The sequence below is a fragment of the Diadema antillarum genome, unplaced genomic scaffold (assembly GCF_040938485.1).
Source record: "Diadema antillarum isolate AM-2024a unplaced genomic scaffold, OU_Dant_1.0 scf00000071, whole genome shotgun sequence".
Lineage (NCBI taxonomy): Eukaryota > Metazoa > Echinodermata > Echinoidea > Diadematoida > Diadematidae > Diadema > Diadema antillarum.
In genome coordinates, this window is record NW_027270960.1 from 14,037,404 (window position 1) to 14,061,934 (window position 24,531).

Sequence of the window (24,531 nt, forward strand, 5' to 3'; positions counted from 1 at the left end):
TTAGCTTGAAATTTGGCACACCTGACCACTATGGTACGTAGATGTGCAAACTTAACCATTTGTTATTGTTGATCAATGCGTTTCCATGGTAACAGCATATTTTGAATGAAAATCATGCAAAAATATTGTGGATTCAGGTAACTCCCTCAGTCTTTAAGCATTTGGCTTGAAATTTGGCACATGCAACTACTATAGTACAGAGATATGCAAACTCCATATTTCATCATTGTTGAACAATGTGTTGCCATGGTAACAGTGCATTTTGAATGAAAATCATACAAACATTTCGATTCTCCTAACTCTCTCTGTTTTAGAGGATTTTGGCTTCAAATTTGGCCCATGTTATCTCTACATTACCTAGATGTGCAAAAAATCTTTTGTCAGTGTTGAAAATGTGTTGCCATGGTAACAGTATATTTCGAATGAAAATGATACACTAATATTGTGAATTCAACTAAGGCCCTCAGCCTTTTATCATTTGGCTTGAAATTTGGCACATGTGACGGCTATTGTGCAAACTTCATTTTTTCTTAATGTGCAACATTATGTTGCCATGATAACACAATTTTTAATGAAAAGGCCATACAAATTATCAGTTTATTTATCTTGCTCACTCAGTTTTTGAGCACTTGACTTGAGATTTGGGACGTGTGACTAACAGTGAGCAATACATTTATTCACTTTTGAACAGTGCATTGCCATGGTAAATTTTTTTCCATTAAAAAGTAAAAAAAGAAATTACTCCTGGTTGAGCTAATTCCCTCAGTTGTGGGTGGGGGTATATTAATCACAATGAGTGATAGTTCTCGTTTAATTAGTGAAGACTTTTGGAGTTTACACTATTATATTTCCATCCACAGCATTTTGGGTACATACACACAAAAAAAAGACGAAAAAAATCACACATTGTGTCTTAAGTTTTTCCAAAGGAATAAAAAAAAAAAAAAAAACAGCTGCATGGATGGATATCGCTTGAACTAAATTCTGCAAAATACAATTGCAACATTAGTCAGGTTTCGAGTGCCATGTATGTGTATGTGTGTGTTTGTGAAATTTCCATGTGATGTCCATATGCCGTTTACACAAAAGAAAAGACTCTATATTAAATTTTACCTGAATTGTATCCATATCCCAGTTTTAATGTAGTATAATATGTGTGAACACAGTTAGATAACACATAGAATATTTTTGAGTAAATGAAAAAGACATACTAAATTAGATCACTGTTTACTGTGGATTATGCTGATCATTCAACAATGCTGGCATGCATTCTTTACATTCTACATCTGTGTGCTTCAACTGCACATACAACCATATTTAACTGTCACTGTAGTGTTCTTTTATTTCCCCAAATCTGTCACCCATGTGAAATCCTAGCATACTGCACATAAAGAACAGGAGATCTACACTAAGTTGTATGAGGGAGAGGGGTTTGTTGAAACCAGTGCAGGCTCACTTCATAGTTTTCACTTGATTATCATAATAGTAGTTTGCAATGTTGTAATGCTGCAATTCTCGGTATTGCCAATACCTAGGTGCCTTGCACAGAGCAGCGTTTGAGATGCATTATGGGAACAAACTCAGGGAATAAATATTGCCCTGGTTTTGGCTGCACGTGCACTCAGGTCACGTTCTGTCTTTATCCAGAGGTATTTTTTGTTGAAGACTTCTTCGCTTTCCATCATGTGACCAGCGCAATGAAGCCTTGCAGTAGTGAACCATGATACCAGTGACTGCAAATCAATAAGATTTAAAAAACTTTCAACTCTTTTAAAGCTGAATTATAGCCAAGAAAAAAGGAGTAATGTTAAAGCAGACAAACAACCCCATTGAATTGTATGGGAACTGCGACATGCGCAAGACAACCAAAAGCAACAATGCCACCGAGGAATCTATAAGAGTGCATCTGTGACAGGGTTCTACAGCATATGCAGATGTTTTCTTCGCATTAGCAATACCAAGAATTGCATGCCAGGTCTTCTCCTGATATTAGCAGTGTAGGTTTGATGATGAAAAAGTGTTACTTTTTTAGTGATGAATGATGAGTTTCTCACATTCGATTTGTCATCATGCCTGCATGGGTGATAAGATTCTCAAACCATGGCTGTCCATAACAACGAGCCTCAGAGACTTACTGTCACTTGGAACGTACCATATCAGTGTCGTGTGCAAGGCTACCATCTCACGTATCAGTTGGCTCAACGGAAAGCCTGCCCTCAGGAGGCGGTAAATGACAGTCGGCTACTCGGCGTAAACTCCACCACATCACGAGTCATTCTCACTGGTCTGGAGAATTATACAGTCTACGATATTTCCATAGCGGCAGTGATTGATGGGACACTAAGTGTACCGGAAATTCTAAATGGGACTACCTTACCAGGCAGTAAGTATATTTTACCTAGGTAGTAATTTCTTATCTTGGAAGTTTTGACATAATGTACAAGTACATTGTAAAATTATTAGTCGCTCCTGGACTTGATTCATCTGCAGCATGTATATGTGTATGTAGGCCTATGGTGGCAGAAAGAAGAGAAAGGGTATCCAGGAATGAGTTTCTTAAATATTTCTTCATTTTGTTAAAGTTTGATAGTAAAAGGGTAGCCTTGTCAGAAACACTGAAAAAAAAATCAAAATATAATCAGGCTGATCCAAATGCTATTTGCATGCCTGCTAAAAAATCAAACCATGCAACAATTTGTGGGTTTTTGGGTGGAGGATTATATATTCTTGAAATGGGCCATTCTGCATTGATAGAAATATCATTGTAACACAGCAAGAGTAGATGATTAAACTGTATTATATTTTGGATCAAAAATTTGTCTTCCATTGATTGGTTAAAAGAGCTTCACGTGATTATATAATAGGTATTTTGAACTGTTTTAGAGTGTTGGTGTGTTTGGCACTCCATGAATATTAAGTACTATATGCAAAATGACGTCACTTTTATGACTACATTTTGCAAATAGTATACTATTTGCAAAATGATGTCACAATCACCCTGCTTCTTTACTCAAGTGTACCCGTCCGCGTCCGGTCCCGAATTCTAGTGTTCAGGTTTGCAGCGGCCATACGAGCGCTTGGATACATGCGACGGGCAACTCTGGCGGTGCCACGGCTACTACGTTTTTCAATTTCCGATCTCTCGCACTGTTGCGCGTATTGCAGGCGCTGCGCTGCCGCCGCAGTGCGGCTAAGCCTAGGGCCTATATAATGATTTTCACTTTTTATTCAAATTTTTGATCCAAAATATAAAACAAATATACTTTGCCTAGTTTCGAGTTTCTTGTTAAAACTATGGGCCTCGGTGACTCCAAACTAGTACTATTCACTTCGGGGCTGCACCCCTCAGTGAATAGTACTAGTTTGGAGTCACCTCTGCCCATAGTTTTAACAAGAAACTCTCAAGGCCAAGTATATTTGTATACTATGTAGTATCTCTTTGTCATGCATGAATGCTTCTTCTGACAGGTTATGACCAGTTCTCTCTTGTTGCGCTTTTTCATCGGTGATGTTCTCATTGATCTTCTTTTGCAGAACCGGCTCCAATTCAAGGGATTTCTTATAACGCCACTGCAACCTCCTTACACTTCTGGTGGGATAACCCCGTGTGTGAAGATTTAAACGGAGAATTTTATAGATACGACTTTTACCTGCAGGATCAAGATGGGAGAAACAGTCCGTCTGTCAGCAGCACAGTGAATTATCGCAGATTTGATGGCTTGCAGTCTTGTTCAGCATATGAATTTGGAGTGCGGATTCATACAGTGTCGGAGGAGGGTGATTATGTAACAATGTCTGCCACAACAGGTGTATCAGGTAATTGTCCCTCTGGGTACACTTGTTTTCAGGAAAGCGTGATGAACTATGATGTTTATCATCCTGTAGGTTTCCAACTAATAATCGATAAAGGAAATTTTCACTATACCATGGGTTCATTTTTCCAAATCACAAAAATTATTTACACCGTTTATCAGTCTGAAACTGAAGTAGAGTTCATGAATTTGAACATTTATGGTGTCATTTCAAAGTTTAGAAATTCCAAAGATTCTTTCATCTGAAAATGAAATGAGGTCTGTTAAGCAGAAAATAAGAAAAGATGCGTACCATCAAATGAACATTTGGAACATACCTGTATTGTATGTTTTGCTTTTCTGATGAAAGTACCTCAGAAAAGCTAACTTTATTTCATTTTTGGATTAACAAACCCTCATTATACCAGTTTTGATATCTTTTTTGGACTATTAACCCAACTTCTTTTTCAGATTAATGAACCTTTGAAAAACGAACCTTTGGAATTGCATACTGTAACTAATAAAGTCACTAAACAGCAGTTTCTAGCTTTGGCAACTCCATAGTTTCTCATCCAGACATCAAGCTTTCATGTATGTGTTATTTGCTCTCATTCTTTTTCTAGTAGTACACCTCACCATAAATGGGTACATACCAGTCACTCGAAATTTCCTGTTTTTGCTTTGGTGTATCACAGCCAGATGGTGACATCAATACTAAAAATATGATTTTTTTAATGGAAATTGAAACATTGCACTGTAAAATTCACATGTTTCTGATGGGAATATTATACACTGTAGGTGCCTCTTGTGAGGTTTGTAGGAGATGAAATTGTGTTAAAATTGTTTTTTTTTTTTAAATTTCCACTGCACGACCATGTCCAGCTGATAGAGAAGTTTGGATATGAGATGGCCTGCAAATAGATGTCAGACTGTACATGCATATTGTACGTCACTATATACACAGCTCTACTAAGTACGTGTACCGGTGTGATTAAAACATGTATGGAACTATGCTTTCAGCCCTCATGTTGGTTTTCCTGTTCTTACCAGAACCTGGAATGCCAGAAGGTCTGGTCTTGAGCGAGCTGCAGGATGAGAACAGGATCACAGCGGGCCTGAATGTCCGATGGAATGCCCCCACCACTCCCCCTTGCCTCCCAGCTGCCTACAATATCTCTTATGAGCTGCTCTTTAGAGACCAATGTTCTACAGAAGGGGCTGGGGAAATTTCTGAGGGCGGGGTTGTGGGGGGAGCCGTGGAAGGGGCTGAAGGCGGGTCCGGCCCCTTTACGTTTAATCTCACCGGCCTCCTGCCATACTCCGATTACAGACTCTACGTCTCTGGCAATACGTCGGCTGGGCCTGGTCCCCCAGCGGAGACTTTGGCACGTACTGGCTTTGCTTGTGAGATCATCAATTTTTTCTGTTTTTTTGTTTTACTCTCTTTTTTATTTTTTTTTTGCCTGCCTACTTTCATGTAGATGATTTGGAAATGATTAAAGGCATAATTTACCATTTGCAGATGAAAAAAAAATCCAGCATTAGTGCTGTACGTAAAATAGTTCTAATATGTGAGTTATTGATATAAGGTCAGTTTTACAGTAAAGGGTGTAACTTTGATGTGGCAAGGGTCAAAAATTAAAGTTGTGTTTCCATGTTTATCTTTGCCTTTATTTTATATAGGAATGTCTATATTTTCAATATTTTGTCATTCCAGAGCTTAATTCTTAGGCTAAATATGAAAAATGAAGTGACTATTATGGAATTTTAGATAAATTTAGGTAAAAACAACAAGAATGTTTTGGTCACCCACAGCAACCAAATGAAGATAAATGGTGGAGGTAATGCAACTTTTCATTTGCTGTGAACATATATTTGAAATATCAAAACACTTTTCCCCCAACAGATATTCGCTCTTGCAATTATTTGGATGTGAACTTCAAATTCCAAGGTAAAAATGGTACCTGACAAACTATTTTTAAGTTAAAAGAATGTTCTAGAAGCAAGAGCCACTCTAAACATAGCCCTAAATTATCTCTTGGTAACAAACATTTATCAACCCAAATCCCAAAGAAATTTGATTATTTTTGACAAATTTGAAATTTTCAGACTTGTGAGTTTCGGAGGCTTCAGTTAACAAACTAGTGTGTTTCGGAGGCTTCAAAACTGGTAACACAAAGTTCTAGTCCTGTATTCACTTAAAATAATAAAACTACAGTAAGCAACTATCCCTACATGCTAGAATAAGAACAAGGCATTAATAAAATGTGAATAACAGTATACAGATGTACATTTTATGGCAGTGCATAATGTTTACCCTTCATACAAATTGTACTCATTATTATAAGGAAATTGGCTTCCACAAAAGTGAATAACAAACTGTGTACACTTTGAGCAATGCTCAGTTCGAATTTATGACATTACATGAGGCAATATGATTCTAAAGGAAATTGCAACAGTAGCAATAAAAGTACACTGATTTGGAACATCTTTTTTTTTTTGCGGCTTAAAGTTAGTAGCAACGCATGTTTTGGAGGCTTCATCATGACTGTTAGCATGCAAAAATGGTCCATTTTAAGGTGATATGAAGTACTTTAATGCAGCTGATTGTTTCCAAATAACTAACAATGTTGTAACATGTAAAATAGTATTTATTTGTATGCAGAAAAAAGACTTTCCAACATATATGTTAAGAGACAAAGAAAAATATTTTAAATCTTTATGCTCAGTTGTATACATACACTGTATTTGCATATCCATGACTTTGGCAATGCAGAACATGATTAGGCTACACACATGTACAGCTGTATGCATTTGTCAAACTTTTCATCATAATGCAGTAAGAATTACTTTCAATGAGTTAGAACTGTAGCTATAGACTTAATGCAAAGATTATGTTTGCTTGCTTTATAAGTGCAGTTTGTGGGATGTATATTGACATAAACCATCCATCATAATTTTATATACATGTGAAATCAATTTCAACTGTTGATGAGAAAGGGATAGAAAATAGACTATGTGATGGCATGACGGTTAGATTACAACATAGCATTGTAAAATATAGAAAGGGGAAAAAAGGCTTATAAACATTCTTTTGCATATGACCATGCCTGATACCCCCTACTATAGCTATCAAATGCAGTGATCATGGTCATAGAACAGCAATCTTAAACACCGATCAGCCATTCCATGTAAGGGTCATCATCAAACTGTCATCATCAAAATGGAGTTGGAATAATCAATATATTGGTGATATTATCATGGAGCTCAATAGAAATTGAAATGGTCAAGATCCCATTCATCTTTTTGAATCGCCTGTTGAAAAGATAAATGTACATACCCTACCCATGACTGTGTACGAATTTGAATTTAAAAAAAAATGTTGACCAAATGTATAGTTCCCTGTAATATATGATAGTTAGAACTTTACTTTCTTTTTCTGTGGTATACAAGTCACCCCTGTTTCATATCATTTTATTTTTCTTTTTTTTTAAAATTCTTCAAAGGCTTCTTTTTTTATAGTTATTTTATAAAATTCCAGTTAGTGTGACTCCTGTGACAGCTAGGAGGCCTGTTTTTGAAGGTACGCATTGAGAAATTGCTAACAGAACTTTTACTGTTTCTAAGAATGACAACCTTTTTAGCAAAAAATTAAAAAGCAGCAAATGTGTTTAAAAATATCTAAGTTTTTTAGAAACCCACAAGTTTGTTTTAAATAGTATATAAACCCACAGACTACAGTTTTAACCCTTTGAATTTCAAAATAGTTAGGGGCTTGTAACTTTTTCCAGAAAAGCCAGGACTAAACAGATTATAAAGATTTCAATCATGTCAATATTGTTCTTCATGAACATAACTTCTCCAGTCACCCACCCATGTAAACTACATGTATCCCATGGCAACAGGCTATTTATAAGTAGAGGTCTATATGTCATTTATAAACAATCCTATCCCAACCATTACTGTCCATTTACTGCACTGAGAACTACATCCGCAAACATGTCATAGAGTCTCACACATGTATGCGAAGAGATGTTTCGTAACACAAGTTACATTTTGTTTAATCAAAAATAATCAAGTGGTCACTGCTAGCATGATAAAGTATGGAAAATCAATCAGGGTATAGTATCAAGATTGTGTTGCACCTTACATGCATCAGATCTGACATACAGATTGATATGAAAACCTGTCTGAATGAAGTAATCAAATGTCATTATTCCAAAACAGTACCCTGTGATCCAAGTCACACCACAGAAATGATAATCTGCAAGATGTTAGCTATTTTCAAATCCAATCACAAATTTATTGATTAATTATTTTCCTCCAAATAAGTATTGGAAATGAAAGCCAAAGAACTTGTTAAGAAATGGAAAAATGAAAAAGTCAAGATTTTAGTATGGCAAAAACAAATGCCATGTGAGTAACAATGGAATGGATTTGTCAATGGGTTATAAATGGACATGTAAAAGATTGTGTTTCGAAACTATCACACTCAGATGATAGTGAGTCGAAAGTGTAAAAATCCAAAAAGCATTTTCCACCATTTGCTCTGGATCATGAATAAAAGATACAACCTTAAATTCAAAAGTAATATATTTCTTAGTTAAGTGTATGCTTCCCTCTTGAATAACCATCTATTAAAGTCCTTGAATCTTCAGGAATAGTGTTCAGTTCTTTAAAAAAAAAAGTGTATTTAACACTAAATAATCAAGTAATTGTTTGGTCTTCATTATCAAAGTCTAACCAGTCAAAAGAGTGATACAAATATGGTCACAACACTTCAACTTCTCTCAAGAGTAAAAATGAGTTATCCAACTTAAGAACATTGATGTATCCACAACTACTTGCTTTGTTGCACTACTGTTGCATGATGTGGGCATGCACGCAAGCTGGAAGTCACTTTCATTACTCACAATATCTAGCCTGTTTCATTGTTTCAAAAGGAAACCTACAAAATAAATGCTTTTCATACATTTAAACAACTATCTACACTTTGCTTGAGGAATCATTACGTCTCATTCAGTCCAAACAGTTATTTGATAGACTTAGAATTACAAAATTGTAATTAGAACATTCCATTTACATGCTGTTAACATAAAATGAAGCCTCCGAAACATCTGGAAAATTAATTTGGTATGCCTTACGTTTTTATGAAAATCATGTATGTTATGTAGAAAGTGATGGGTAAATTGTGTCTTTTTTGGTTGATATACACTGTTTAAACATATTTGTGGGGCAACATCCTCATCTGCTAATATTTTATTGCTGAATGAAAAGGTGAGTTATGTGGGACACGTCTGCACTGTTTAAGAAAAATAGGTAAATCATATAGTAAATCTATATTGGTGAGTAAACAAAGCTGCCAGAAAACTGAGTGTGATTAAATATCTTTAGATATGTCATAAGCGATCATTGGGTGGGTGAACAATAAATCTAATTTGATTTTGTCCAGAGAAAATCACAAAAATGCAGTGTTAACATCCTTTTGAAGCCTCCGAAACCACTTTTTCTCTATAAAGTGTATTAGCTCAAAAAATTATTGCAGTATCATAATGTTTTTATTATTTTTGTTGTCTGTCTATGTCTGTTGATGATTTCATGGCATAATTTGGGGCAGACACTCAAAGAATTTATCAGAAATGTCAAATTAGATGTTTTTGCTGTTTCGGAGGCTTCAATGCGTCTCGGAGGCTTCACGTGTTAACGGAAAATTTGTATTGTCTCCTATTTTCAGAGAGTTTGGCGGATCTTAACTATTTTTGGTCTATTAGGTTAGGGCCCCATATCCTACATTTTGACATATAGATTATGTCGCTTCTCTTATCTATATTCATATTATTTGACTAAACACTTTGTTTCGGAGGCTTCAAAACTGCTAACGGAAATTTCACTTGATGGAATAAAATTATCACAAAATTTCAAATAGCCCTAGAATCAAGTAAACTTTGATGTAAGTCGAAAGTTTAGCTGTACCTTACTATTTTCAGCATAAAAGAAAGTAACCAAAACACATCCACTGATCATTACTGTCCATCAAAGTTTGTAAACAATTGTTAACGGAAAATGAAGCCTCCGAAACCTCAAATTTGAAGTCATAGTATTCTAAAATAAAGGGCCAGATACAAACCAAACTAATTTGGTCATTTCAATTGACCATACAACTATGCTTTTAACATAAAAAATTAGATCTCTGCAGTTGCTGTAGAAAATTATTAACATTTCAAAAATGTTATATGAATTTCAATGCAACAAAATAGTCATTTTTAGGGTACATATGTGACTGTCAAAACAAAACGCATCAATACCTGGACCTGATTATGCTACCCAAGGTGGCTACTCATAAGGTGACTCACATGGGAAAAAATCTTTGAGATCTGTAAATCTATGTGTTCAGGGTGGGCCAAAAGGCTAAAAATTGAAAGTTACACCCTTTACCGTAAAACTGACCATAAACAACCACTGTATTTAAGATTTGTATCCATATAATCAATGTTAAGTGTTATTAAATACCAAAATGTGAACAATAGTTATAGTAAAAATATTTTGAGACTAAACCGTCAGCAGTTGAGGTTCATTGAGAAAAAACACTGATATCTCCTTATATTTTAGGTTTTATTGCGGAAATTTCGTATGGTAAACTGTAGGATATTTTGTGATACAACAGACCTACAGTACACATATGCATCAAATGTGATATCTTGAACATTTTTTAAATCACTGCTCCCGAAGGTAAACTGGACCTTTAAACCATGGGTTTTTTTTTCATGTGTGTACATAGTTCTGTATGTGCGCGCGTAAGCTAGAGAGCACATCCAATATACACCTTTTTTAGGTAAATTTATTTGGCACCCTTTGCCCACACTGAAAAGAAATCCTTTGGCACTGTAAAGATGTTTAAGTACAATACAATGAATTGCAGTGCAAGTCATAAAGGAAGAATGATACCCATAGGTGTTAATAAAACTTGTTGCTTGGACACTGTATTTCATTTCGCAATGTGCATAGTCACGTACAATTGTAGATAGTGGTTACTTATGCAATGGATCAGATATCACTTTGTAGAGTCATCTTTGATCTCTCCTTTGGGTGATTACATTAAAACTTTTAATCTTTGCTCAATTCCGTACCGATTCTGTCCACGTGAAAAGCCCCCTCCGGACCTCCCACACAAGTCGAAGCCATCACCATCAAGAAGAGAAGTCTGATGTTTTCCTGGGAAGAGCCAGTATGTGGAAAGCGGAATGGACCCATCACGCACTATGACTACATCCTCTATGACTGGACAGGTGATAATCAATCCTTTTAAAGATGAAGAGTAATTTCTAGTTGATCAGTTGCAATGAAAACATCTCGACAGAAGAATTTCCTAATTTGAATAGTTTCTAGCTGTCTCTCAATCCTAAAAGTTTTGTTCATGTAAGGTATATTTATTTCATAATGGACATTACTCCATCACATTGTTTTACCCATTAGTTTTCATACATGTTCATATCACCTTCCACGTGCTCGTTTTTGCATGCTGGTACAGAAGTGTCTCATTTCTCTATGCATTGCAGAAGTCAAGAGAGAGTTCAGCACAATAAATTTGAAAACAATCCTAAAACTCATCAATGATTTAACATTTCTATAGATATACAACTGTACCTACAGTATACCTACAAAACATTTATGATACAAATATACACACACACACATACAATGTACATGACTACTACAGGCATTCTGTGTACATCTTGCATTTAAAGAGCATATGTACATGTATTTAAATACAGTGTACATTAAATTAGGACAATTTTGAGAATGGTTCAATTTGGGATGAATTGCCACTGTGATAGGTAGATGGTACTATACACAATGTACGTATTAGTTGGTATTGTGATTTGTGAATTGTGATACAGCTGTAAATTGTTCTTCATTCATAATCTGAACATGAGATAACCTATATCTATTATAAACCCTTTGCATACATTAAAGGTGCCATGGTTGCTAGTGGAAGCCAACCCTCTTTAAGCACAGAGAAGAAATTTAGTAACCTCACGCCCTACTCCTACTACAGCGTTTCGCTAAGAGCCCGCAATGATGACCTGGCCGGGGAATACGGGCCAAATTCCACTGCGAGGACAAGTGAAGCAAGTAAGTGAACTTGCTTTGAATAATCCGTTGAGGACGAGTCCCGAGTATACTCAAGCAAGCGTCTATGGGAAATGCATGTTGTAGCAAAATCAGTCCTTCGTCAACGGGCCAATATGTGACTGTGCGCATCACAAAAACAACAAATAGTCACACAAACTGATCTTACATGAGGACTAAAGAAAAACGAAAAAACAAACACATGTCAACCTATTTCGTCGATCTTCAGTTTTTTCACATTTTCTGAAGTTATCCTTATGCTTGGGATCATAAAATGAAAGTTGGTATGTGGTATGGATAAGATGTGTTGAAAGAGCGTGCTCAATTTGAACTTTGAAAACCTGATGATCCCTTTGATTGTTGCAAGGGTATTGTGTAGCCTGTTTTTTTTTGTTTTTTTTTACATTCATTGCGCAGAACATAGGTTTGTGAGATAAAGCACTTGAATGGACCCCAAACCTCAGAGCCTCTTTTCTCAGTACAGTCTTTTTTGGAGTGTGTGCTGCCTTTTCAATATTAGGATACAATAGGAGAGTCCATTTGAATTGAGTTATACATTCCTTTTTATGCCTCCGCCAGGAAGTGGTGCCGGAGGCATTATGTTTTCAGGTTGTCCGTCCGTCCGTACGTCCGTACGTCCATACGTCCGTCCGCACATCCGTCCGCATTCGTTTACGCGATAACTTGAGTAGTATTGACTGGAATTTTACCAAACTTGATCCAAGTATAAAGTATGATAGGGCAATCACTTGATTAGATTTTGGGTGAAATCGGCCAAAGGTCAAAGGTCAAAGGTCAAGGTCAAATCATTAAATTGTATCTGTTTACGCGATAACTCGAAGACTGGATTCAGTGAATTTCACCAAACTTTGTCTGAGGATGATATATGATGGGACAATTACTTGATTAGTTTTTGAGTGAAATTGGACAGAGGTCAAAGGTCAAAGATCAAGGTCAAATCCTAAAATTTATCTGTTTACATGATAACTTAAAACTGGATGAAGCAGCTTTCACCAAACTTGGTGCAAGTATGATGTATGATGGGGCAATTAGTTGAGTAGATTTTAGTGACATTGGCAAGAGGTCAAAGGTCAAAAGGTCAAGGTCAAATGCTAAAAACATTGCTATTTCCCCATATCCGTGCAATGCCAGAAGGTATTTTCTTGAAACTTAGTGTTGACATGTACTACTGCATAAAGATTCTCCAGAGAGAGTTTCATGTCATAAGGTCAAAGGTCAAAGGTTAGGTGAATATATCACTTTTTCACTTTTCTCGCAAATGGTTCGATGTATCTTCATGGAACTTGGTACATATGCATGTACTGACTAGCAGGGATTTTCTAGGGAATGTAGGGGTCATGGGTCAATAGCCAGGGGTCAAAGGTCAAGGTCAACTCCTCAAAATGTTACTATTTCCCTCATATATTATTATATGCAATGCTTGCATTATTATTTTTAAAACTAAAACTTGATATACAAGTGTATACATGTATTCCCTAATGGAGATTCTCTGGGAAATTTCCAGCCAGAAGGTCAAAGGTCAAAGGTTAAGGGTCAAAGGCCAGGTTTGAATGCAAAAAAAAAAAATGTTTTATACTATAATTACACTCTTTCTTCATACCTTGAAAATTACTCAGTGCATAAACTTATAAAAAGGTCGGTCAGAAGTCAAGTAAAAATTCTCAATTCCCCAAATACAGGTACCTGCACTCTTTAATAGACAATTATAGTGAACCTAGTTAAAGTGAACATTCAAGATATTTCTGACAAACCTGTCATTTCAGTATTTTGTCAGTTTTGTGAAACTGTCATAACACATTGTGAAGACATTGTACCATACACCTATTGGGAGAATCATGCATTATGGCGGAGGTATCAGTCGCCATAGCGACATTTCTAGTTTTACATTCATTGAAAGGAAAAATGTGACTATGATCTCAAAGAAAGCAACCCTAATGAGTCCAAAAACAGTATACATTATCTAAAAAATGCAATAGTTCATAATTATATGACAATTTCATACAGAATGTGGAATATTATACAACAAATTTCACACTACCCTTTTTTTTTTTGTTTCAGTAGCCATACAAAACCATTGTAATACTTTAATGACATTCAAGGAGATAATGTATACGATTTTCTTAAATTTGATCTCTTTGGTTTTAGTGAAATTTTTGCTTACTCGTCCATTTTTTGGTTATATTGTTTTTATTCCCAATCACAATATTCTTCAGATTACATTTCTCTAGCTGCATTGAGTAACATTTTATTTCTTTCTGTTCTATATCATCTTTGTGAAAGTTATGTTGATATGGAAGACATTGTGTGTCTTTTGTACTGTATCAAGACATCTAGTTCTGAACATATTAGGAAAGGCTGAATGAAAAGATGACAACAAAGTTCTCTACAAATGTCATAACAACTTATTGTTACAGTGCCTACATTCTTGTTTGATTCCAATAGCATTGTGTTTGTGCACAGCATTGCTAATATCAATTGTAAAACACACATGATTATGCATCTACTTCCACAGAACCTGCTCGTCCGCACAATGTGAGTGTTCCCCACTCTTCCCCTAACTACCTCGTCATCCAATGGCGATCTCCGTACCCCCCAGAGGGACGCATCATCAACTTTTACATCTTGTACTGGGAGACCATGAGAGAAAACAGCACCGTCCATAATGTTAGCATCCCTTGCTTTCAGGAGGGCTGCCTGATCCAGAATGCATCGCCCTGCCAGCTGCTTGATTGCCAGAACCCAGACGTCATGCACACACACAGCGTCATGGGTCTCAAGCCTGACACAAATTATTCCATTCAGGTGCGACAACTTGTCGGTTATTCTGCTCCTCTGCGTTCGCCTTTACCCTCAACAAGACTTGGTACTGGCTTATTTGAAGAAAAGGAGAGTTGTTCCTTCTCTTTTTCTGGCCATCTCTCTTATATTTACATGAAAAAAAGAATATGCAGTCTGAATAACCGTATTAATAATATGGTTTTTTTTTTACCGGTAAAAGTGTTTGATGTTGAGTATCATCACTTGTAATTCTTATTCTCCACTGTTCTTGCAGTAAAGGTTGAGACAGACACATTGCGGTACATTGGCCTTAACTCTTTACGCAGTGTACATTGTGTGCCACATTATTCTGAGACAGCAATGTAGTCATGCTTTGGTCAAAACTTTGTTGTTCAAATCTATGTAACTTTCATAGATTTTTGTTACCCTGGACATGTAATGAGCAAAGATGTAGAGAAAATGCCAAGCTTTGCTTTGATGTACATGTGAATTGTATGACAAATCTATGATTGTTTTTCTTTGAAATTAGCAGTAGATAAGGTGTACATTATTGTAGAAGCATTTGAACACAACACAGTTACAGAAAGTTAAAATTTATGTGCAAATCCAGTACATCCTGTCATGGTTAATAACCATATAAAATGCAAGCTTTATGTGACAGGAATAAAATTGCGAAAATAAAAAAGAAATTGAGCAAAATATGCGAACTTGGCACATAAAGAGTTAATTCACATAGGTATAAAGTGTAAATCTAATCTGTCGTTTAGATTTAGTCCGTGGACTTAAGCAAGCATGATGTAGGCTCACTTTTCATATGAGCACATGAGTGTATTAGTGCCTGCTTTCATTGTTAAAGTCTGTTTGCACATGTGATGTGTCATGCACATTTACATGCTAAAAAATCAACATTATGTATAAAAGACAGAGGAGATTTACAACCTACTACACTAGTCTTGTGAATTTCAGCCAGTTGTGTTGATCTGTTTGTGCTAGACACAGTGCAAGAGAAAAGATGGTTTCAAAACAGTGAGTGATATACCATTTTTCCTGTTACCATCATGGTTTTGGTTGGATTGTAGATTTACGCCATTTTTGCCTAACTTGCACACACACTCACACAGGTACGTGCTGAATCCATCATCGACATAGGACCACCTGCCCCACGGACTCCTATCGTACAGCTTACAGCAGAAGGAAGTAAGAGACTATGTTACCTTTTTGTCTCAAACTGCAGACTGGGAGTTGGGACGAGGGGATCTGGGAAAGTGACATTTAGTTATCCTTCTCTTTTGTCTGTGTGTCTCTGTTATTTGTCTGAAGTCAGAATTAACATTTAACAGGTTATTTTGTTCTTTTGGACTTAAATTGTAATTTCCATCCATTAGTGGCATTCAGACAAAGTAAGGACAGAGCTATTGTACATGCATACTTACCCACTGTCCGTACAATCGTGTATTTAACTTTTCATAAAGGACATCCCCTATTTTTGCACTTTAAAGTGCCATCTCTTCATATATATATTTTTTTCATTTTGTCTCTTTGTTTTTCAAAACCTGAATGAAGTAACGTGTAGGAAATTCGAGAATTTCCCCATTTCCTATGAATACATGCATACATGTATATGTACTGATGTGCATATACTCTTGGGAGATCTTCGTATTCTGCAACTGTCCAAGGTCATGTGCTTTTAAGTTCAAATTTCATGCAGGTCACATACTGCAATCTAACTTTAAAATGCTTTTTGTGTGAAGTAAATTTTCCACTGTTGCTTCAAACTTGATCATAAGATGAAATGGGAAATTGTGGGTTGTTTTATTCCAGGTTTTCGTGATCCTTTTTTTTTTCTTGAATAGTGCAATGACATATACCCTACAAGCCCCTTTTCATTTTTTAAAAACCTCTTGCACACTGTTCACTTTCAACTCTAGTAACTTTTGAAATGATGATGCTCCTGCATTTAAAGATTGGTGCTGGTACAGTGTGTAGTTATGAATAGAATGTACCTAATGAGTATGGCAAATCATAAAGCTTAGAAGGATAATCCCTGCAGTGCTGTTACTTAATAGAGTTTGATATCCTGTTTTTCATTCCATTCATTGCACAGAGCACCACTTGATTGAGCATCTGACTTTACCCTAAATTTCAAAGCCTCATTTGTCAGTTAATACTTTCCAGAAGGTGACCAGATTTAATGTGCCCATACATGTACATTTGATACGCCCATAACTAAAAATTCATATCTAGCGACTTTGTGATGGTTTTGTGGTGCAAGGTCACAAATGTTACAGTTTACATGGTAGACACTCGTGGAATGAAACATTTTTCCAGTAGTGAGCAAACCTGAGTGAGAAATGCACTTTAGGTTCTGTACAATGACTTCTTTGCCTGTATATTATATGACTATAGCATAGCTGTCTTCATACAACTGTATATCCATTGTATTTACTATGTTAACTCTGTGTTTGCCATATTTGCATGCCTGACTCAGTTGACGGTTTGCTAGCTTTGCATATTTTCTTCAAATGCACAATCGCTCACCAACGGACCACTAAATCCTCATATGCCCTAGTGCATTGGAAGTGTTACAGCCATAGCTTTTTCATATTGTGTAGGATTCATATCACATTAGAGCTTGCAGTATGTCTGCAACTTTGCTGTGAAATGCATTTTGTCGCACAAACACTTTCACAAACACTCACATGGCTGTGAAAATGGAGTGTTTTCCAATTAAGTGCTCATGCTGTGGTCTAAAAATGATGTGGCACACATACACATGTAGACCTACAGATAGGGGGCATCAATGCGCACAAGAGTTAAAAGATGTGGTTACATCTGTATCTTCATAGTGTAAGGTATTCATCTGTCCGTCAATTAATTTGTTTGTTTGTTTGTTTGTTTGTGTGTTTGTCAGTCTGTTTGTATGTGTTTCTGTCTGTCTAGTAGTGTGTTTTTCTCTCTGTGTCTGTGACAGAGCCGAGTGCCCCAAGAAATGTGAGCATCTCAAATATTGGTGAATCTTCAGTGACTGTTAGCTGGACTGTGCCTGAATACCCGAATGGAAGAATCAGTCAGTATAAGGTACTGCTACCAGATACATCTTCCATCACTCAATTTGTCATCTGAAGAGACCATCGGAATGTTTAAGTTTGCCTTTTATTATTAAAAAATTCAATTTCTATGTTCTTATTATTTATATATTTTTTTGTACTGTCATACAAAATCAGCAAAAACTCATGTACAAATGTAAGTAAGAAGAAGCTTGATAGTAGCTTGCATTATTTGATAATGCTGTAGATTTTAAGACTGTATAATAACACTGTAGGCTGTTATGTACTGTAATTACAACTACTATGTTTGACTGATTTGAACAGCTGATCTAATAACACTGATATATTTACAGTGTTTTAAAAGTGGGTGCTCTCGTGTTGTGCTTTTATGGTTTTTATTTCCAACAATTTCATCAATCAAATTGTGTAAAAGGGTGAATTCAATTTCAATTTCAGTTGTACTGTATCTATCAGTCTTTACACACATGTAGGCAAAATCTGTACACTGAGTTTGTGTTGTATGTCATTTGATAGTTGATATGAAATGATTGCTTAGACTTTATTATACTTGTTGCATGACTGTGTCCATGCAATATGTACATGTCAAAACTGCACATGTACAAGTTTATTCTGCTCTTGTGGTCATATTTCAATCATATCCATTGTACATGTAACTTTGCATTAAAAGGGCACTTGATCAAGAATGCATTTTATACTCTGACACAACCACTGCAGATACTGATTAAAGTCAAGCGCAAGCCACTCGAGCCATCATTCATCCCAAGTACAAGTGACGTTCAGGTTATACCTCTAGAGGGCGACGTGTGGGAACATATTTTGCGAGACCTGGAAGCGGCAGTCTGCTACGAGGTCGGTGTAGTGGCAGCAACAAGTAAAGGCGGTGATGGGGACCGTAGTCTGTTTGTGGAAGCTTGTACAAAACCTCCGTCAGGTAATACGTCATGCCATATCATTGTAGTGTGTTTATAGTGACAACTACATAGTAAGTCCTGTAAAACAAGAAATTTACACATGCGTGAAACTTTGGTGAATTTTTGGAGAAGCCAAGATTTGCGACAGTGTAATGCAAGCAAAAGTTTTGCCGACACAATGTTTTGAATGAGGTATGAGTACAGAGGGATACATTTTGAAGAAAACTCATACATGTATCTTCACCTCTCTACTTGATAATCGCTTGCGTATATCTTTACAGTAATATGCTTTGTCCGTTGTGGACTACTTGTAACACAACATTGTCTGACTCCTGGAGCTTAAGTAAATTTGTTCCCAGTTCAACGTGTGACTGCAGGCAACCAGGGATAGCCTGGTGGTTGTGTCGCTGCCCGGAAAGCAGTAGATGACAGGTTTGATTCCCGCTGGTTCCTGCTTTTCTGACATGTTTGGTAAAAATGTCGATAGGCTGCAAATTTCATTTGGTGACTCTTGTTGTGGAAAACATTACACTTCGTGATCTAAACTCAGGGTGTGCAATGCTACATTAAATAGAGAGAACACTTGGTCTTTGGAACTTGTATAACCTCCATCAATGACTTTTCAAACTCTTTCTATGGAACAGTTTCCATGCCCCTTCCCTGCTAGTCAAGCTTTGTATAGTAGGAAAGAGATTGATATGCCAGATGATGTGCCAGTTGGGAAGATAAAAATGGGATGGCTTTAACCCATTCAGGACTGATTTTGCTATTCCATTCATTCCCCATAGACACCTGCCCGAGTATACTCGGGACTCGTCCTCAACTGGTCGATAATTGAAGCCCGCTTCTCTTTACAGCCACATGCAGTCACTTTTCTTTCATTCTCATGTTACAGACTTACCAATGCCCAGCCCACCAATGATTCAGATTTCACCAGGTAGCAGCAAACCAATCATCATGATCAACGCTGTGGAGTCCAAGTACATCACGTGAGTGAATATTATTAAATTGCTTGTCATGAATATGACTGGGGATTCTAGTAGAATAATCTAAATGATATTAGACATGCTATGAAATGTGAGCAATGCACACACTCAAGCAAGAACTTCCGAAAAAGCATTCACCCCAATTTGACCTGCCTGTACTGAGGTCAGTGAAGCAATCGTAAACACTCTTTCCAAGCTCAATTAAAGAAAGTGAGCATAAACAGTGCTCCCGTGAACGATGTTTTGAATCAGCGTTTTGAATCAGCATTTCAAGGCACTGATTCTGCCTTTACAAATTGAGCATAAACACACCCTTTGTTTGCAAGGATAGGTTGAGTATATGAGTTTCCCCTGCCTGCTCTGATATTCCAAGTCCTAATCTGTGTTCTTGGGGCTTTGTGTCCCTTTACTTAGTTAGTAATACCTGCAGGTACAACGTGTATATGGAAATAATGACTTTTAAAAACTCTATATTGTGCAACTTCTGCAAGCCTCTGCAAAGCATGCCATCAAGACTGCAACGCTTGGTAGATCGCCACAATCTCATGAAAAGAATTCTGCACATATATACTTTTCAGACATGTCCTGGTGAGCGTCACTAGGATAAACCCCACCCCAAGTCGCCGGAGGAGGGAAAACCAACTCAACGCGTACCACGCCAACCCAAACTCCTACATCGGGGCCAAATTCAGTAGGGACGAATTTCCAGTGAATTTCACCCTTGGAGACAATCAGACCTATGGTGGATATTACAACGCTCCACTGGTAGAGGGTGCATCCTATGAAATACGCACCGGTGTGGTCAGCGATACTGAATACAGCGTAAGTTCATCAAAACTAACCAAAAATCTTTTACCCTTGATGAAAAAAAAAAGATAGAATGGAAAACAAAAATAAAGTAGTAAAAAAGAAAATCTTTAACATGACTGTAATGTGTAAAGTTGTACTTCATGTATTACAGAAAGTGGAAATTTAGTAATGTGTACTGTTAAAAAAGAAGCTTGGTCATAATACTTGAGGCAAATACAAATTTGGCAAGGAAGCATTACTGACAGACCAAAACCAGCTTTTACATTGTATATCTAATGGCAAAATACTGATTTTCTTGTATGTTAGTATTCAAGAAGAAAAATCTACGCAATGTCACAAAGGACTGTATGATTTGTGGGTATGCCTTAAAATAGTGAATGTTTGTTTCAACAAAGCTGGTTTTAGTGTACATGTTTTGTTTTGTTTTGTTTTGTTTTAATGTAAAATGTGCTTGACAATTTTATGACAGGTTGCAAATTCGCCTCCTAAACTTGAGAGGTTATGAAATGTGTGATTCCAGCACACAGATATTATGTGTGTCAAACAGACATAATTTTAGAACTCTTCTAATGTCAAGCCAGTATTCTCATTTACTGTAACTTGAATTACTTTGGCTAAAATCTGTGAAAGAAACATGATTTTTTTATAGGGTTTTAATTCATGTAGGAAGAATTGTACATTGTTAGAGACAGAAGTAAAAGATCTGTTGTATATACATGTACTGCAGCCATGCCTGATGGCATATCTGATCGTCATGATTTTTTACCTCATTTGTTTTTTTGCAGAAATCTGTTGTGTTTGGTGATCCAACTAAATTTAATGGTAAGACTTCATTCCATATCTTGCCAGGATGTTTGCTTCGTTTTGCAAATCGCATCTTTCTACAACTTTCTATACTGCATGGTAGACAGCTTTTAAAAATTCAAGTCATCGAAATGAGTTTTCCTGGACTAGATTGGAGAGCAGAGCAAATCTGAGTTTATTTTGAGTTGATGTGATGATGCTTGAAGGGATCAAACAGTTTTGGTTGAGACTTAATTTCAGGTTTCTAACTTTTTTTGGTGAGATAATGAGAAACCTCTTATGAAATATGAAAGAGCATGTAATTCTATTAGGAATTCAACGTTCATTTGATGAAAATTGGTTTTGAAATGGCTGAGATTTAAAAAAAAGGCGATTCTAATAAAGTGTGGAACTCACACTTTATATGACGATCCCTTTGTTTTGCTTTGTTTTTAGATGTTTGAGTCATTCCAAACCCAATTTTTGTCAAATAAACTTTGAATTCCTCGTAAAATGGTATGATCTGGACTATATCATAAGTGTTTTCTTGGTACGTATCTCGTAAAGAGTTAGAAGCCCAATTCTCATCTCCACCAATAATGTACCATCCCTTTAATTGGCAGGAAGAGAAAAAAAAATAACTACAACTATACACAAGCTGCAGTCCTGCCGTGCAAAGTACAATTATTGTATGAAATATATAGTTCCATAGTCATGCCTCTTGAGTCAACTAAACAAGCAACTCCTGATTTAGCTTTCTCTTCGAAGTGATTTACTATCTATTTCTGTTGGCTGTGTTTATCCACCATTCTGTGCCAGCAAATGCACCACTACTTCATTGTGTTCCATATGTTGTTTAAGTTTCTAAAAATGCAGACCTATAGCAGAAAGATGAAGGTGGAGTGGTCAAGTGCACAGTGCTTTTGGTAACAAGTGTATAGGATATATTCGGCCGACCTTGCCTCAGTGTTTACATCATTGATTAAGCAAGACACTCTTAATGTCCACAATGCTGTTCTCCACTGATGTGTACAAACTTGTAATGAGTAACTGATTGGAAGCTATAAAAATGGCCGCCTGACTGCTCTGCTCCTCAGGGGAGTGGGGTGCGTGGATTGTGGGTTTGTGGGTTTGATTCCAGTTACTGAGGTAATGATATACGTTGTAGAGTATCACAACATGATAGAAGAACATTATCTTTGTATGTAAGAAAACAATCAACTAAACAAGAAAACAAAGCTGATATACATGTAATATCATTATCATTGCCACCATTTTAAATTCTTAATGTCTTTCCTTTGATTGTACCTTACACAGCTCCAATAATCAGCAAGCCTGTAAAACCAAAGTCCGGGGTCGGCGCTGTAGTGGCAGGAATCATGGTTGCTTTAGTGCTGATAGTCGTGGCAGTGGTTGTAGGTTTGTATATCAGGTGAGTCTGGTAATGATGATGATGGTAAAACAAGTAAAAATGGTTCGAGTCCTCCAGCATTAACTCCTTATGTGCCACGGTGGAAACCCCCTGTGTGCCACGTTATTCTGAGACTGGAAGGTAGTCATGCTTTGAGAATGATTTCCGTTTTTCCAATGTGTATAACTTCTACAGATTTCTGTTAAGATGGGCATAATAGCAGGTAAAGTTTAAGAGGAATGCCAAGCTTTGTTTTGATATAAATTGTATGACGAATCTATTTTCAATTTTCTTTTAAATGACCACTTGCTACATTACTGTAAAGGCATGACTTTTGCATGTAAAACCGTGACAGTAACTTCGTACGAGCAAATCTAGTTGGGAACACGGCTTGATAGTCAATCACCACATAGAATGCAAGCCGTATATGAGAGAAACAAAAGCACGAGATACGCTTTCATTGTGCAGCGGGATTAGCAGTGATTAGCCGATTTATCGATCGGTTTTGGCGGCTTTGTTTGTTGAGCAGAATATGCGAAGTTGGCACACCGTCGACTGAGTCGGACATGCGAACGTGGCACATAAAGAGTTAACCAGTATTATTCTTAATATGATGGGTGACAATAAGAATGATCATTGCCCTGTTGTAATAGTGATGGTAATAATGAGCATTTGAGACACAACATACAGTCAGACCTGTCTGTAGTGGGCAGCCAAGGGAGACAAAAAAACACAACAACAACAAAACAAAAAAACAAGTAGTGGCTATGGACAGGTGACCACTATAGATCCACAGAATATTTGACATGGTTTTCTCTTGTGGGGAATTTTTCAGTGGCTGTATACAGTAGGTGGCCACTAAGGCAGGTTTGACTGTAATCGTAAAGCATTGAGGATACTATGATCAACATAATGCTAGGCAGTTTATTTTTGAGGATTGTAAATTGTATTTTCTGCAAATTAGAGATAGTTTGATTTGTACCTTGAATTCATACAGCTAAAGAAAAAAAAAAACATTGAATCAAGAGAAACCATACTTATAGGTGGCACATTTTCATTGTGCTGTTAACGTACTGACCCACTTCATTGTATTTAAAACTTGTTGATGACTGCGCTACTATAGGCAAAATTTTTTTCTTATCAAAATTTGTTTCATATAATTGTATTCAAATTGTATTATGAAACTCAGATTTTAACAGTAATTGGAAATTCACACACTGATACGAGAAGAGAGGAAAAATGTTCTCACTGTATCCTCATTTAACAGAAGAGTAATAAAAAAATAAATCAAATAAAGTAAACACTAAAACAATGTGAAAGAAATGTCATATAGTTATCAAATATTGGCTGTGGTATTTTGGTCAATATGTGGCCTGTCATCACAAGAGAAAAGTGACAAGTTCTTTAATAATCAATTTATCTGCGTCGCATAATTTCAGCATTGTAAAAGTCAACATATTATTCAACATTTGCTTCAAGGGCTGTTTCTTCCAGAAGTGTTTCTTTTTGTACAGTAACTCTGAATTCCATCTTTCTGAATCCAGAGGCCTAATCATCATGTAGCAGTAGAATTATTGGGTGGTTGGTTATGGAAAAGTTAACCTGTGACATTTTAGTGTTGTACATTGCACTGAGATGTGATTGTTAAAGTCTGGTGCTGGTTTTGTCCAGGAGACGTCGAATGGAAAAGAGCGATCCTACCAGGTCAGTGTTCTATGCAGGCAAGCCGTCTGCTTCCAGATCTAGGTGAGTAGCAGCTCCTCTCTCAATTGATTTTGACTCAGTTTCTGTATCTCAAAATGCCCTCATTCGCTATTTAGATGGTGGTGGCAAAGGTTAATG

The 24,531-nt window shown here is 36.6% G+C and overlaps 1 protein-coding gene across 1 annotated transcript in view; it reads left to right on the plus strand.

The window, feature by feature from the left end:
• The window catches only part of LOC139716865 (receptor-type tyrosine-protein phosphatase F-like), a 98,211-nt gene that overhangs the window by 58,878 nt on the left and 14,802 nt on the right, over positions 1-24,531 (plus strand). The window contains exons 13-23 of the mRNA XM_071628393.1: positions 2,090-2,383; positions 4,842-5,195; positions 10,940-11,077; positions 11,766-11,924; positions 14,455-14,744; positions 18,503-18,719; positions 19,595-19,688; positions 20,264-20,507; positions 21,281-21,317; positions 22,596-22,710; positions 24,361-24,435. Of these exons, the coding sequence (XP_071484494.1) occupies positions 2,090-2,383; positions 4,842-5,195; positions 10,940-11,077; positions 11,766-11,924; positions 14,455-14,744; positions 18,503-18,719; positions 19,595-19,688; positions 20,264-20,507; positions 21,281-21,317; positions 22,596-22,710; positions 24,361-24,435 (2,017 nt within the window). The remainder of the gene's footprint in view (positions 1-2,089; positions 2,384-4,841; positions 5,196-10,939; positions 11,078-11,765; positions 11,925-14,454; positions 14,745-18,502; positions 18,720-19,594; positions 19,689-20,263; positions 20,508-21,280; positions 21,318-22,595; positions 22,711-24,360; positions 24,436-24,531) is intronic.